Below are 15603 nucleotides of genomic sequence, written 5' to 3' on the forward strand. Positions count from 1 at the left end.
CAAGGAGTTGAATTAATATTTTTCCAAAAATAGTCAACAGTATTTAGCTTGTATGTTTAAACCTGTAGGTTATCCAGTGCAGCCAAGTCACTTCACAATGTAAGATAATGTTTGAAAGAAAGAACACTGCATTCACTGGATCCCATCCCATGGTATTGCTGCACAGAAAGGATCTTAAGTCTCAGTGATTAATGGTGTCAGCCTTACCATTCCGACTGAAACCATTATCAGAATGTCAATACAATTAAAAGCAAGATAGAATCTTATTAATGTGTTTTCTTTTCCAGATAGACTAATTCACACAAATGATTCCATATATCTTTTCTAACATGGAGATAGCCTTTGTGTGTGTGAAATTTAACTGTATATGTAACTAAGGGTGTACAATTTGGCATTCTCAAGCCAAATATATAACCGAAAAATACCTTTTGGGCATTATTCGAGTATATTTGGATATTTCTGGCTTATTGGATATATTTGGATAAACCTGTATTTACATTCTGAATAATCTGATTATATTCAGGAATAACCAAGAATTTCATTTTAAAGGTTGAAACAGCTCCCCTCTCCCGCAGGCTTCCCAGGCAACAGGAGGAGGGGGGAGGGAGGCAGCATTACTCTCTCTCTCTCTGTGTCTGTATCAGTGTTGCTTGCTTGCCATATGCCATTGCTAGGTCTGGCTTGCTGCCTTGGTATTTCTGGCTTGCCAGGTTGGATGCTAGGATTCTCTGGTTTGATATTGGTTCTGTTGATCTTGCATTGGCTCTGGGTTCTGCCTGGCATCTGTACATGACACTGGTTCCATTGGGCTTTATTGGTTCAGCTTGCATTGTGTTTGGCTTTGGGCCAGGGGTTGCCCCTGTGTGTTTGGTTAAGGTTTCTTTGTCCTGGAAAGCCTTGGAATTTCCCCTCTCACCATAGGAAATAATGGAGAGTGACTGGGGGCACTTTGTTCAGGGGTCCATAGAATTGGACCCCTTGGTCCAATCTTCTTGAAACTTCTCTGTAGTGGACAGAAAGACGTAGGCTCCTGATAATTTTGGTGGAGTTTGCACAAAAAGTACCCTCAGCTGCTCAGAGAGGTTCATCCATATGAAACAATGAAACCAATATATTCAGATTCCTGAATAAAACCCCAAACCAAATACTATACTGGTATCTTTGGACCTGAATATCAGGAATACTGAATGCATTTGGTATTCTAGATACCCAGATCTGAATAATACCAAATTTCTTTTAGTGGACACCCCCATGTGTATCCCAACAGACATGATGAATGTACAGATGACTTTTTTTGTGATCACACAGGTGGGACTGTGGCTCAGTCATACAGCATCTGCTTTGCATGCAGAAAAGGTACCATATTCAACCCCTGATATCCAGTTAAAAGGATCAGTTAGCAGTATTATGAAAGGCCTCCATTTGAGATCCTTGAAAGCCAGTGCCAATCAGAGTAGGTAACACTGACCTTGATTGACCATTGGTCTGACTAAGTATATGGCCATTTCATGTGTTCATGTGGGGAAGGTATTACGTGAATCAGCCACCATAATGATGTATTTGGCTCTGATAGAGTCCTTGGAAAGTTCAAAATACAGTGAAGATTTACTTTAACTGTTCCCCCATGCAAATGCTGCATGAAAAGTTAGCATGTTAAATTAAATGTTTTTATCCTAACCTTCCTTGTGTTCAGGGAATCTTTCACATGGAAGAAGCATTCAGTCATGCAGTTTCCCTCCTGGCAGTCTGAACAAGGGCAGTCCAGAAAGGTGTACTATGTATTCTTTCTGCATATTTAAATTTGGCGAACAGTGACATTCTTACAGTGCTGATAATTGACAAGTGGTAGAGGAGCAGATATATCTGTCAATTCTCTTTCTCCCACTCCTGCCTACTGGGTGGTTTAAAAATACCTCTCAGTGTCAATCTGCTTGTGTGCTTCCTTTTTGAGACTGCTGGTATGTAACATCTGTAATGGCACCTCTCTATAATGCTCCAAAATGGCCAGTATGCTGACTCACTTAGTGCTCCCAAATACTTTTTAGCCTTAGATCTCTCAGCTTGACAGACTTTGTTATATTTGGTAGAATGATTGAATGGTCAGCATGTGGGGATGGCTGTGAAATAAAAAAAGGATCCTTGATACTAGATAAAATAGATGTTTTACTTAATCAAAAATAGATTTCGTAGGTATATATGTGTAATGGTTTCAGAGTAGTTCATAAGCATAATGGTTTCAAGATCTTCAAACATTTCTAAATTGACTCAAAAACTTATTTTTCCCAGTTGCAAATTAGGCTAATGATAACTGCAAAGAAAAGAACACACAGGAATCTTTAAGGATCTTTAAGCTTCCAGGACGCCTACTTTAAGCTTCCAGGACGCCTACAGATCCCGGCAAACCTTGAGGTAAGAGAACACGTGCTGAACCTAGGTATTTCTTAACGTGTGTTTTGGCTCGTAGTGGAGATTTGAACTTGAGTCTCCCAGATCCCAGTACAACAATCTAACCATTATACTACAATGGTTTTAGACTTTGCTTCCAGTATTTATTGCTATTTTATTCTACCAACTTCATTAAATGCTCTAAAGAACAAAGTTCCTATTAAGGCATGTTTGACATTCTTATACTCTGCCCCTCACCATAAACCTCCCTTTACATGTTATGGGCTACACAAGCAGTTCAAAGTAGTCAGAATTCAAGGCAGTTAGGGAGAGCGTCCTGACTCTAATACACACACAGTGCAATCTTAAACAGAGTTACTCCACTCTGAACCCATTGGTTTCAGTGGGCTTAGACTGGCGTAACTCTGCATAGGATTTCACTGACAGGGTCCCTTCTTTCATCTTCCTAAGACTTCACCAGACTAGGTAGCTGTTCCCTAAATTCATCCCTCCTCACTCAGTTGATGCCCAGAGCTATTGGAATAGGCAACTCAATTATCTTTTTCCTTTTACGCTACCACCATGTAGTTCATTATAGATATTGGTTGTGTCTCTGGACTAGGTTTTGTGTGTGATGTGTTGTTATCCCTGACACAGTTGAGCTTCACTCCACAGAGAAAAAATGTATTTACAACTTAAATATTATTGGAGTGAATTCAACATTTAGATACATTGTGTTTAATAAATGAACTGTTGATCCCAGACCATTACTGCTGTGGATGGTTTCGAAATAATATTTCACAGAAGTCAGCCCTGTAATCCAGGCTGATTGCTTCACAAATCCATCTCCTCAGACTCACAGCTCTCAGCTCCCTCTCTCTCTGACTGTCTTTCATGGCTTTCACTTGCCAGTCTCTCCCAACATTCTGTCATCTCCTGTTAGCTCTTTATTGGGAGAGGCAGAACTGGACCTCTCTGTTACAGCAGAGTTGTAGGAAAGAACTACCTTTTAAAAAATAAATAAATAAAAGCAAATTATAGCTCTTCATAAGTGATGATCGTTTCGAATATTTCTGCTGGTGCTGTTTTTGTGTTCAGCTTCTTTGTCACAATCTAGGTAACATCTTAGTGTGACCAAGAAGCAAAAACCTGGACAAGTTATGTCAAAGGGGTAGATTTGTTAGTTCTCACAAGATTCTATGGAGCGGGGGGCGGGGGGGAATATAAATTCAAGGACACTGTTAGGAGGGGAGAACCTCTCTCCTACCCATCACACTGCATCCCTTTGCTTTCTTGTATAGTTGCCATTTGCTTCTTTGGAAAAAGTCAAGCAACACTGTACTTAGGGTAACTTTTCTGATGGAAGTCAAATTTATTCCCAGTGTGGACCTTGGGTGGCCTGGCTTCCACTGACAGGGATGCTACAGTAAGCTGTAATGTGCCTCTGTCTACCAGGGATATGGAGTTGGAAATTTCCTAATTGAAACCAACACAAACAATACCCCATTCTGAAACACAGTAAATGTTCAGAATCTGAACATAATTATACCCGACATTTGGGAATCAGCGGAAGTTTTCAGGTCTGATGGCTATTCTAGTGCCTTGATGTCCATTTTGTTTTACAGAAAGGAAGGGGCAGCAAGGGCAGAGAGTGATTCAATCAATATATGCGCAATCCAACTGAAAAATTTAACATTTTATGTTTTTTAAATTATATATTTATTTATTATCCTTTACTTTGTAAGTCACTTCGGACGGAATCTCAGAAGAGGTGGCACAAACATTTTCTAAATAAATAAATAATATGTTCAAATAAATAAATAACAGTTAAGGTGTGGGACTGGGCAGGGTGTAGTTCCTCTCACCAGTTCCTCTCACACTTTGTGAAAAACCAGATGCTGAGCTCCAATCGAGGATCTTGGGAACAGAATGAAACTTCAACATGCCAATTCTTATCTCCTTGGGCCTACTCTGCATGCAAGAAATTTAATTTTAATTGTCTATACAACAAGGATACTTTCTTCTATCTGTAATCATGTTTTTAATGAACAATTTCTCCAAGGAGTTCTGGGCGGTTTATATAGTTCTCTCTCCTCTGTCCTTGAGTGAGGGGTGAGAATTTCATCCATATTGAGTATATGTGTATAAAAGAGGGGCAGGTGCACCCCAAAACCTGTTTCCCATTTAAACCAATGGAAAACAACAACCATATTTGTCTCCTAATATAACATATGATTCCACTCTGAATCTGACTTTTTTTGGTTTCTATACCTCCACAGTGCACTTATACACACCCTGCAATATTCAGATCCATCCTGTCTCTCCCATCCCTTGGCCATCCAGCTTCTTTCAAACTGAGAGCCTTTCATCTGAGTTTTTGAAAGTAAAGAAGCAGTCCATCTCATTAATTGGGCTATTGACAGCTGCTGTACTGCAGACTTAATATGTTAGTACTAAATAATACTAATAAATACCAATATAGTATGAATAAGGAGCCAGTAGGAATTCCCCCCCTGCCCCCCCCCCGCACACAAATTAAGTTTTTTGGGCAGGGAGGGATGTTGAACCTGTATCTGTTAAGTCAAAAATATATTCCTATACTGTTTCTCTTGGAAAAGATCACCCAGTACTACAAAGATGGGATAAAAGTATCATCTCATATAGTTATTCAAAAATAAAGAGATTAGAAACATGGAAAAATAAACTAGTGCATAGAAGTTTTAAGCACAGATACTTGTGGAATTGCATATTATGCCTGCAGAGCCATGCTGATTTATGGGCTTGAAAGAGAGCCAGTGCAGTATAATGTTAGCGTTAGACTAGGATCTGGGAGGCACAGGTCCAAATGCCTGCTCTGCCATGGAGGTTTGCTGGATGACCTTGGGCCAGTCACACACACTGCTTAACCTACCCCGCAGAGGTGATGCAAGGATAAAATGGAGGAAAGAAGGATGATGTAAGCCACTTTGGGTTCCCATTGGGGAGAAAAGAAAGATATAAATAAACAAATATGTCCTATGTTGTGTTATTTTTTCACTCTGGATATAATATGATATGGTTGCAGTATAACTGAAAACTCTGAAGGTGATGCAGGTAGAAAAAGAGAATATCTTCAAGTTCCTTCCAAAAGCAGAAGAAATGAGAAAGGTAAACATTATACACTGTATGAATTAACTGAAATGGAAGACAACACTCTTTGTTTTTGCTGAATTTTATTTAATTGTTGCAGCTACATGGCAACTTGGTCAGATTGGGTAGGTTAGTAACCCTGATCTCTTCATGCCCAGTTACAGCAAGAACAACTGACATCAAAGACAAGTCCGGTCTGGCAGTTCTGCACAAAGGTCTTCCCATTCACACAATGGTAGAATTTGTTCTGATTTGTTGGGTCTGGATAGAGGCCTCCAGCTCTGTTAGCACAGAACCCACTGCCTCCAGAGCCGCTGCTGGGACTGCCTCCAGAGCCACTGCTAGGGCTGCCTCCAGAGCCGCTGCTGGGGCTGCCTCCGGAGCCGCTGCTGGGGCTGCCTCCGGAACTTCCACTCCCACTCCCACTACTGGGGTTGGAAGGGGCTGTACAGCCTGAAAAAAAAGAAAATAATCAATCTTGGGTCATTCTTCTGCATCATTTAGGGCTTGATATAAGGAGTTCTGCATGAATATTTATGATCTGTATTTAGGCTTGCCATCCCCCAAGCCCTGATCACTTGGCCAGTGTGGGGGAGTCACTGGGAGGAAGAAGCACATACACATGCTCCCATGCCCTCCATTACACTAGCAATGGAGGAGCTGATGGGTGCACTGAAGCTGAGCTCAGTAGAAATCACCCATTCGGAGGCTATTCCCACTGAGCTTGGCTTCGGCATGCCCAGTGTCTCCTCGGTCTCACCAGAAAATGATGTCATTTTTGGCACAATGGGGGAGCATGTGTGTGCTTTGTGCAATGCAAGGGACATAAGTACCCTGCTTCCCCCAGCCCTTGGAGCTCCTGGCAACCCTATCTGTGCTACCAAGAAGATCCCACTTGATGATTATCCTGGTTTTGCTTGTTTATATTTATGACTTCAGAGTAAGCAGAATAGGGTCCATGCTGCTAATCATAATGCTAAAGAATGGATAATTTTGAATATTTGTCCATCAAAAATATTCATGGCCTGTCAGGCTTTGAAAATCTGACATTTAGTTTGGAAGATATGTCCTTCAATAAACAACGGTGGGTCAACATGCCTATTTAACGTTGTAAACTCTTGCTAGAATTTTGGTGTTTACCTCTTAGACGTTTTAGAACTCCTACTTGTACTACTACTTACTAGCACTCTGCAGTCCAAGAGCATTCTTCAAAGTAGTGATCAAGGGATATTTCCCCTGATTACAGAAAGTGCCGGTAAAGTCATCCAGGTCAAGGGACCAAACCATTGCACCTGCAAAGTTGTTCTTCTTCAACCATTCAGCCTGTTAAATGCCAAACAAGAGGCCAAAATCAGTTTCTATGGTACTGGAGAATGGGAGTCTTGTATTTAATGACATTGGTACAGTACATCATACCTTGATATTGAAGCTCTTGATATTGTCATATCCAAGCCACTCATTACCTTTGTAGGCATAAGGCACATCTTGAGGAGCATCCCAGGCTTGAGTTGCTCCATTTTTAAGGAAGGTGCAGATCTAAGAGAGAAAAAAAACCCACATCTTGTAAATCAGTTGTTTCCTTTAACATACTACAAATAAGCATGTCATCCAAATCTCAGGTCATGACCTTCCAAAGTCAAGAGCCTATCATTTCTCAGAAGCATCCATTCCTTCATCCACATTAGACATGAGGCAGCAAAATACAACTTCAAGTCTAGTAAACCTAGGCCACCTCTCTCCTTCACATCTTGTAAAATTTTGTATTTAACTCTTGTTTTTTTCCCTTGCCATATAAATATTGAAATATCGTTTTGCCAATGGTACTTCTGAAGTTAAAACAGGTATTGTCTGGCACAAAAATAACATCCTAGATGTCAAAAATCATTATATTAGGAGCGCCATCTTGAGAATTTGGAACAAATATAAACTGAGATTATCAAAGAAGACACTGCTTTAGATTTCAACATTGAAAGCGTTTTATAAAGGTGAAATGACAACTAAACTGGGATGGTTGACTTATGGAGATTTATTAGAGTTCTCACAAGGAGATTGTAAATGAAGACAAGGCAAGATCTAATAGGTAAAGGTTATAAATGTCAATGTTTTTTCCATGCACAATTACTAGAAAGATTTAAATAAGATTAAAAAATGGGGTTTTGACTATGAAAAGATGGAGCTTGAAAAAGAGCTTTGTACAAATGATGAACACATTATTTCCAAAATGTAAAAACTTTTGTTGAAATTTGAAATGGAAGAAGAATGTGTAAAAGACTGTATGGTAAAATGGACTAAAAATTTTGGGTATAATATACAAATGTACCAGTGGAAAATATGTGGGTAAAGGGGCTGAAATTCACTTTGAGTTCCACACTTAAAGAACATTTCTATAAAATGATGTATCGGTGGTATATGTCTCCTGATAAATTAGCGAAAATGAGTAAAGGTGTGTCAAACATGTTGGAAATGTGAGCAACATGAACATTTTATCATCTTTGGTGGACTTGTCCTAAAGCAAAAAAAATTTGGTCACAAACTCATATGATAATACAGAAAATTTTGAAGATACAATTTAAACCAGAAGCCTTTTTGCTGGGACTAATGGACAAACAGTTGGAAAATAAACATGGTATCCTATTTATATATATAGCAACAATGGCTAGGCTTTTATATGGGCAAAAATGGAAAAGTACAGTATTGCCTTCAATAGATGACTGGATTTTGAAAATGATGGAGTTAGCAGAGAAGGCTAAACTTACAGCTCTGATCAAATAAAACATTGTCTACCTTTATGGTTTAATTGGAAATTCCTCATTGACTTTCTGCATGAAATGAGAAAAAAATGAAATTATGAGTTGTGGATTTGATTTTTAAGAAGATAAATTTGGGAAAAATAAAAAGGGGGCAGTACTGAAAAGGTAAATTTTGGAGGTATCAGAACTATAAGTATAATGTTTGTAAAGATATGACAGGTGTTGTAGAGAAAAAATGGAAAATGAAATATGTATTATTTTTCTTTATTTTTTGTGCTTCTCTTTTTCTCTTTTTTTGTATTCCTTTTTCTTTACTCACGTTTTTCTACCTTTTTTATTGGGCTTTTAATCTTATCAATAAAATAGAAAGTATTCATAAATCAATTATGGTTCCTAGACAATAGCAAGAGAGTCAGCTGAGAACATCCACTTCTGAAAGGACGTATCTGTATAAACTGCCTGCTGTTAGCATATTCCCATGGGCCAGGAACCAAAGGGAATATACACTGTGTATTCTAACCAGCAAATTATACAATTACCCAAATTCAATTTTAATCAATCTTTAATAAAAGATATTACTAACAGTTTTGAATATCTTAACCTTAGTTATGTAGTATGCATAAGTGCACAAACCTCATAATAAGCCCAAAAGCCAGCTTGTCTTGTGTAAGGTCCAGAAGGCCCAGACCCAGATGTGGGGGCACCAATGGCTGTGTTGGATGGGTTGCTGAGGATGAAGGTGTGTCCATATGTTGGGAATCCAACAATGAGCTTTTCAGCTGGGGCACCATTGTTCTTCCAGTAGTTCATGGCATAGTCCTATAAAGATAATGCATGAGTCAATCCTCTCTTTGCAAGTGGAAAATTGATTTCTCAGTTGTTTTCTTTTTAAAACATTACATTACATTGGAGGCTTTGAACTAAATGGTTTATGCATTCATAGTATGCTTACAATGTTGAAGTAGATGTTTCCACCAGTGTCAGCGGGGCCTCTAAACAGAGGGCTGTTCTCTCCAGTATATCCCTCCCAGGAGCCATGGAAATCATAGGTCATCACATGGAAATAGTCCAAATACCTGTAAAGAGATTAAATACATTGGTCTCTAATACATTGGTTTTTAAATCATTTTAACAACTTTGATTTGTTTTCCAGACTCCACGCGGACCAGGCTTTTGTGCGCCCCCTGTTCATAAGCATACTTCCTCTTACTATTCTCTCTTGGGCAACAATTCTGCTATTACATTTGTCTTTTTTTACTCAAAAAAGTTGCTATTCGATGTATAATTAGAGTTATTAATACAGCATCATATTGTAAGCTCTTCTCAGGTTCAGCTTTCTCATCAAATTTGCAATGATTATATACTATTGTTTGACTATATACTTAATATGATCATTGGGATTTCTATTCTATCTCTTGAGGCTATCAGATTTCTCTCTTTGAATGAGTATCTAGAGCATTTCCAACATTTTGGGGTTAATGAGTACAAGCAATAGCATCTATCATTACATTTCCTGCTGTAGCCCCTTACAGCTGGCATTGGGAGGAAGGATTGTACCTCTATGTACCTCTTAAACTAATAGTGCTATGTGGGAAAATACAGCATAAGTATTGGCCTCATGAAGAAGTTGGCACAGTGATTTCACCATTGCAAGTTCACCAGATTGGTTTCATATTAATATGCAGCCAGTGTACACCTGACCTATAATATATTTCACACATGAGATTGGGCCACTTATCCACTGGCACAAGGGTTAGGGATCTTTGGGCAAAGACTGGATCTTTCCCAGCCCTGAGAAAGTCAATTATTAGGGTCATGTGACCCGCTGACAGAAGAAACTGAAGGGGCATTTCATCCCCTTCCCCTTCTCACTACAGCCTCCCAACTCCTTCAGCTATTCTTCCGTGCAGGTCCTGCTGACAGATTGCTGCATCCAACCCATTTGTGGTTAGTGCAAAGTTGGGGTATGGGGGATTTTCACCTATACAGATAAAAAAGGCAGAAATTTGATTTGGAAAAGAGAGCCCATCCATCTAAAATAACTCTGCTTACTGGCCAAGCTCAGGAATCTGATAGCCTGACTCAATATTGGAAAGTCCAGCAGCAACAGCAGCAGTGACCATCAGCCTGGGTTTGTTCACTTGTTTGGCTTCTTGTTCAAAGGCTTCCAACATTTCCTAGAAGATAGCAAGATAAATATTAATTGCAGCGCAACCCATATCTTACTCATGTTGCCACTTAAGTTTTGAGCAAACTCTTGCTGTGAGGTTGGCTTGATATCTATTGATGATCTATCAGCTACAACCAAAAGATAGTTGTGCTGGTAACATTTCCATGCTCTTAAGAAACATTTGGATTTTTTTATGAAGTACCAACACAGGAGAGTAGAATCAAATGCAAATGTCCAGTGCTTTCTGCTCTCTTTGCCTGAGGAAAATATTGTATCTGTTGCACGTAAGTGTAGTTGCACATTGCTTATAGAATTATTGTGCTGTAGCATTACATAAACGCTTAGCTTCACCCTCCTATCCAAAAAACAAAGTTCTTGTTTCATGGGAGCCAGTTATAAAAATTTAACCTTATTTCTGTTTAGGTGTGGCAGTGGGAGAATTAGGGCTATTGCTTTTTTCCTAGTGGATTTAGTAGGCCAACAGTCACTCATTCCAACAACTGTACTGAGAACAGCTTCCCTCCCTGAGATTAAGAGGAGAAAGGCCAGAGGAGACTGGCACTGGAGCGCCCAGTCAGCCTTGTATTCCCTGAGATGGAAGAAATTAAAAGCCCCATTGCCAGTGGCTTACCTTAACCAGGACAGTGAATAGTGCCTTATCTTGAGGAGTGCTGCCTCTAGATCCAGGGTATTCCCAGTCAAAGTCCAGCCCATCAAAGTCATATTGGCGCAAGAACGTGATGACAGAGTTGATGAAAGTTTGGCGGGTTGCAGGAGTGGCAACCATTGCAGTGAATCTGGAAACATGTCATAGAGGGTAGTGTAAAGAGAATTATTTAGTTATTTACCTGTTATAGACATTCTTCTTTGTAATAACAAAATAGAGTACTAGGAGAATGCTTCAAACTTACGGTGCTGTTCCAAAGTTCCAGCCTCCAATCGCCAAGAGAGTCTTCAATTCTCCATTCCTAGGATGGAAAACATTAGAGATGAATATATTTGTCTCCTTCTGGCTCAAGGAACAGCTACATATCAATGCTATCTTGCTGTCCATCTTTAAGAAATCATCTTGAAGTACATTTTAATGATAGATGATCCAGTAATTAATCTAGAATCTACTGTAGGTTTTGAAGGCCAATTTACAACCTATTTAAAGTTACTTGTAGTATACTAAATAGTAGTAGATTCAATTAGTTTACTACAAACTAATCCAAGCTTATGATGTCTTTTGATCAAAAGCAATGACAATAGCAACTTTTTAAAAAGCTGGTGCATCAAAAAGTGTTGCCTCACTTTCTCTCTTGTGTGGAACCATAAATAAATTTAATCTGGGGTAACATTGTTGCATGATTTTTTTTCCAGCACATGTTGGACCATTGGTGATGGTATAATACTTTTGTCAGTGCAACCCAAAGGACATTTTCCTGGGAGTAAGACCCACTGGATGCAGCTGGGTAAGGTTCTGAGTAGATCTGAATAGGATTACTTTCCAAGGGCCTAAGCAGAGCCAGGTTTCCCAGACCCAATTTACTTTCTTTGCAGCCACATAGCAACTGCAATGAATGTTATTTTAAAAATCAATCACAGCCCAATTTGACTTGGAACTGCAGTGTGTTTGTGGGTCCTGCTTCCCCTCCTGCTCCATTTTCCCTAATTGGTCTGGCAGGGAGTTATCTGCATAATTTGGAGTGGCCCTTGAAGTATTCTAAGCACAGGCAAATACAGCTTCAAAGTTATATAGATAACTCTCTGACCTGGCCATTTCAGTTTTGGAAAATAGTGTGTGCAGCAGGGAGGCAGCAGCCTGTCCCCTCTGTGCTGCATTTTCAAGCTGATTCAGGTTCCCACTGATTTTTAAAATGCTCTGCAGCGGCACAAACACACTCACCAAAAAACCATATTGTGTAGTTTGGCACTAGGTCATCATAGACTTGACAGTAATCCATTCTCCTCATAACAACAACAACAACATTTGGTTTATATACCACCCTTCAGGATGACTTAACACCCACTCAGAGTGGTTTACAAAGTATGTTATTATTCTCACAACAAAACACCCTGTGAGGTGGGTGGGGCTGAGAGAGCTCCTAGAAGTTGTGACCGACCCAAGGTCACTCAGCTGGCTTCAAGTGGAGGAGTGAGGAATCAAACCTGGTTCTCCAGATTAGAGTCCCATGCTCTTAACCACTACACCAAACTGGCTCTGGTGAAGCAAACATATGATTGTAAATTTTGTAAGCCATTCAGAGGACCCATTGAATTCTATGGCAAGATGCAAATATATAAAAGGAATAATGCACTCAGGATTCAGCTAACAAAACAGTCTTTATTTCAAACACTGTACTAGTTATGGGGATTGGCCTTTAAATTCTACACAAAGAAGACAATTGCTCCAATATGCACAATATGCTATGTAACTTATCTGCACATTAGAAGAAGCAAAAATGTAGGAAGAGGCAATCCTTATGCCTCGGTACTTACTGTTTTTTTAAGCCATTGAAAGATTTGTAAAGAGTGACATCATTCCATTCAATGGTGGCAATCTCATTGTTTCTCATCCCAGCAAAGGCATAGATCAAGTGAGTACACAGGCAAGGGTCAATGTTGTCAGGCTTGAATTTCCCAAGACCTGGTCTGTATTGGCCCCAGTTGGTAAAGTAGCATGAAAGCACATAGGCAGAGCCTACCAAGAAGAGTGAGAGAGATTAATGTGCAGTTTCAAATGAGTAGGGGGAAAAAAGGTGGACATGTTTCCACTGAGCCAAATTGAAAAATGTGTTTGTGGCAGGCCTTAATAGATACATTTCTTTGTGTGTGTGTGTGTGTGTGTGTGTGTGAGAGAGAGAGAGAGAGAGAGAGAGAGCTCTGATGTTTGGGAGAGACGGTCTTATAGAATGTGTGGCATAAGTCTTATCTGCCAAAGAATCTTGATTCAGAGAAATCAAAAAGAGTCCAGTAGCACCTTTAAGACTAACCAATTTTATTGTAGCATAAGCTTTCGAGAATCAAGTTCTCTTCGTCAGATGCATGGTACAGAAACTGGTCAAATATAGAAGAGGAGGGGAGGAGAGAGAAGATGCAGTTAGGGGGGGAGAGGGAGGGTGCAATCAAAACATTCCTTTGCTAGTAAATGTAAACATCTCCTTTTGGTGTCCTTTTGGGGTCAGTTGGCTTGAGTGAGGCTTCAAGGGAGTTTGCCCTGTTAGTTTGCAGCAGTAAAACAGCTAGACCATCCAATTCCTATGTAGTATAAGCCTTCGATAACCACAGCTCTCCCTGTCAGATGCATCTGACAAAGATGTCCCCAAAGAACATCTAAAGGTGCTACTGGACTCTTTTTGATTTTGCTACTACAGACTAACACGGCTAACTCCTCTGGATCTTTGATTCAGAGAGTGTGACCTATAAGATCTGATCCCTGATCCCTGGAAAGAATGCATAGGGCACAAGCAAGCCCAGGAAAAAAAAAGATGTGAGGATCAAGAGAAGTTTAAGGACATCATTATTTAAAAACTCTGGAGTATATAAATTTGCCACACACTCTAAGGGATTTAGAAGTGCCTTCTGTGTTTGGAGAAGGAGGAGCAGTGGATGGTGTTTATTTCCATACACATAGACACTAACACTTCATTTTACAAAAATTCTGACAAATATTTACAATAAAGTTAAACCAATTTCCATACTGTTGGGAAGTTATTCAAAATCTTTGTGTTTTATCACGTATAGTGGCATCTTGAATAACACTATCAACTTAGCAATTACCAGTATATCCTTTATTATATTTCAGTATTTAATTCACTGACAGTACAATCCTAAGAAGAGTTACTCCGTTCTAATCCCAATGGAATTAATGGGTTTAGACTGGAGTAACTCTTCTTTGGATTGCACTGTAAGGGAAGATCATGATGCCAGACAGGTATTTGATTGATCTCATTTCCTAAAGCATGGTCTAGACTGTGTGTTTGCATTAGGAAGTAAAATTCATACCTATTTGTGCATTCAGCAGGAGCACCAGACCTACAAAGAAAAAGTTGGTAAATTGAGATCTGATCATATATGTATAATGGATTGATATATAATTTCTCCATATAGCTTACTTTTGATCTTTAGAGCAGAATTAACAAATCCTGTCTTGATATTTTTGGAGGCCTTTAATTGGCCCACTCTTATATAGTTCAGAAATTATTTTAATGAGCACTTGGTCTAATTCCGCCCCCCCCTCCAAAAAAAGTGAGTATTCACTCTTTTGAAGCTATTGGAGGAGGGATATTTTCTTTGTTTCTACAATGCCTTCCATAATGGTTCAATGAACTTTATTGCTAGGATTCACAAAAGGATTGTGTTGACATATACATGGTGAGATAAGTAAAATTAGTATTGCAAGGAATTCTTCCCAAAGAACAATAAGAATAAAAATTATTGTTTCAAGTGAAATTCTGACAAACTTAAAATAATGTCAATGAGGTCCAGATTTCACTTTTGGGATTGGTTTGCTATCTACTCAGTTAAAAGTGCATCATTCTCTTTTAAAAATGAGAATGAGTATTTATGAAAATACTCCATCTTCCAGAATAGTTTTAACTGAGGAAATATAGCTAATACTATGAGTTTCAAATTTGCACTTACCGGTAAGCAGGATCAACTTGGCCATCTTTGTCTCTGTACTGACCCAGTACTGTTTTTCTCTCTCTTTTATACCACATATTTGCACTTCTACCATTTCAGTGCCTCGTGACCAAAGAAATCTCACGATAGTGACATTTGTCTAAAATTAGCAGCATGCAAAAAATTCCATTACTGATACGGAAAAATGGCTCCATCAAATCTGACTTAAGAAAACATGGTTATCAATACTTTTATTTTACTAGTGCTGTTGGACACCTGGCAGAAATTGAGTAACTGCAGATAGAAATCAATATTGGATATTTACTGTACCAGTTCCCATTTTGATTAAATGTGTAGATTGATGATAAATACTTTGTTATATAATCTGTTTATCCCACTGATTCATTTATTCCCTTAGCAGCCTGTCCTTTCTCAAAGACAGGGATGTAACAAAAAGGGGACACATTTCTCTCCATGCAGGGGGAAGGGGGCATAGAAAAGGAAAATGTTTTCTCTGCAGCTCTAGAAAGTGTGACTAGACATAATTGGGTTCTAGTTACAGGA

At 39.1% G+C, this 15603-nt stretch overlaps 1 protein-coding gene across 3 annotated transcripts; it reads right to left on the reverse strand.

The window, feature by feature from the left end:
- Positions 1–5662: 5662 nt before the first annotated feature.
- On the reverse strand, positions 5663–15085 carry LOC129330186 (acidic mammalian chitinase-like). Of its 3 annotated transcripts, none has more exons than XM_054980172.1 (12): positions 15061–15085; positions 14422–14451; positions 12916–13117; positions 11346–11402; positions 11066–11231; positions 10317–10441; positions 9217–9340; positions 8898–9083; positions 6931–7050; positions 6696–6837; positions 5944–5967; positions 5663–5913 (listed from the first exon to the last, which is right to left on the reverse strand). In XM_054980172.1, the coding sequence occupies exons 1-12, from the start codon at positions 15083–15085 to the stop codon at positions 5663–5665; spliced, it is 1452 nt and encodes a 483-aa protein (XP_054836147.1). The 3 variants fall into 3 exon arrangements, with proteins under 3 accessions (XP_054836147.1, XP_054836148.1, XP_054836146.1); XM_054980173.1 differs by having other exon boundaries at positions 5663–5865; positions 5923–5967; XM_054980171.1 differs by having other exon boundaries at positions 5663–5967.
- Positions 15086–15603: the final 518 nt, after the last annotated feature.

Source organism: Eublepharis macularius, chromosome 5, assembly GCF_028583425.1.
Source record: "Eublepharis macularius isolate TG4126 chromosome 5, MPM_Emac_v1.0, whole genome shotgun sequence".
NCBI classification, from domain to species: Eukaryota; Metazoa; Chordata; class Lepidosauria; order Squamata; family Eublepharidae; genus Eublepharis; species Eublepharis macularius.

What these genes read in the sequence shown, in the direction of transcription:
- LOC129330186 (XM_054980171.1), bottom strand. Translation starts at nt 15,085, where the DNA reads ATGGCCAAGTTGATCCTGCTTACCG. An exon ending in GCTTTTGGGCTTATTATGAG is followed by an intron (nt 7,051 to 8,897) that starts GTTTGTGCACTT and finishes TTTCTCTCTTAG; the next exon opens with ATCTGCACCTTCCTTAAAAA. An exon ending in TCAAGAGCTTCAATATCAAG is followed by an intron (nt 6,838 to 6,930) that starts GTATGATGTACT and finishes GGCATTTAACAG; the next exon opens with GCTGAATGGTTGAAGAAGAA.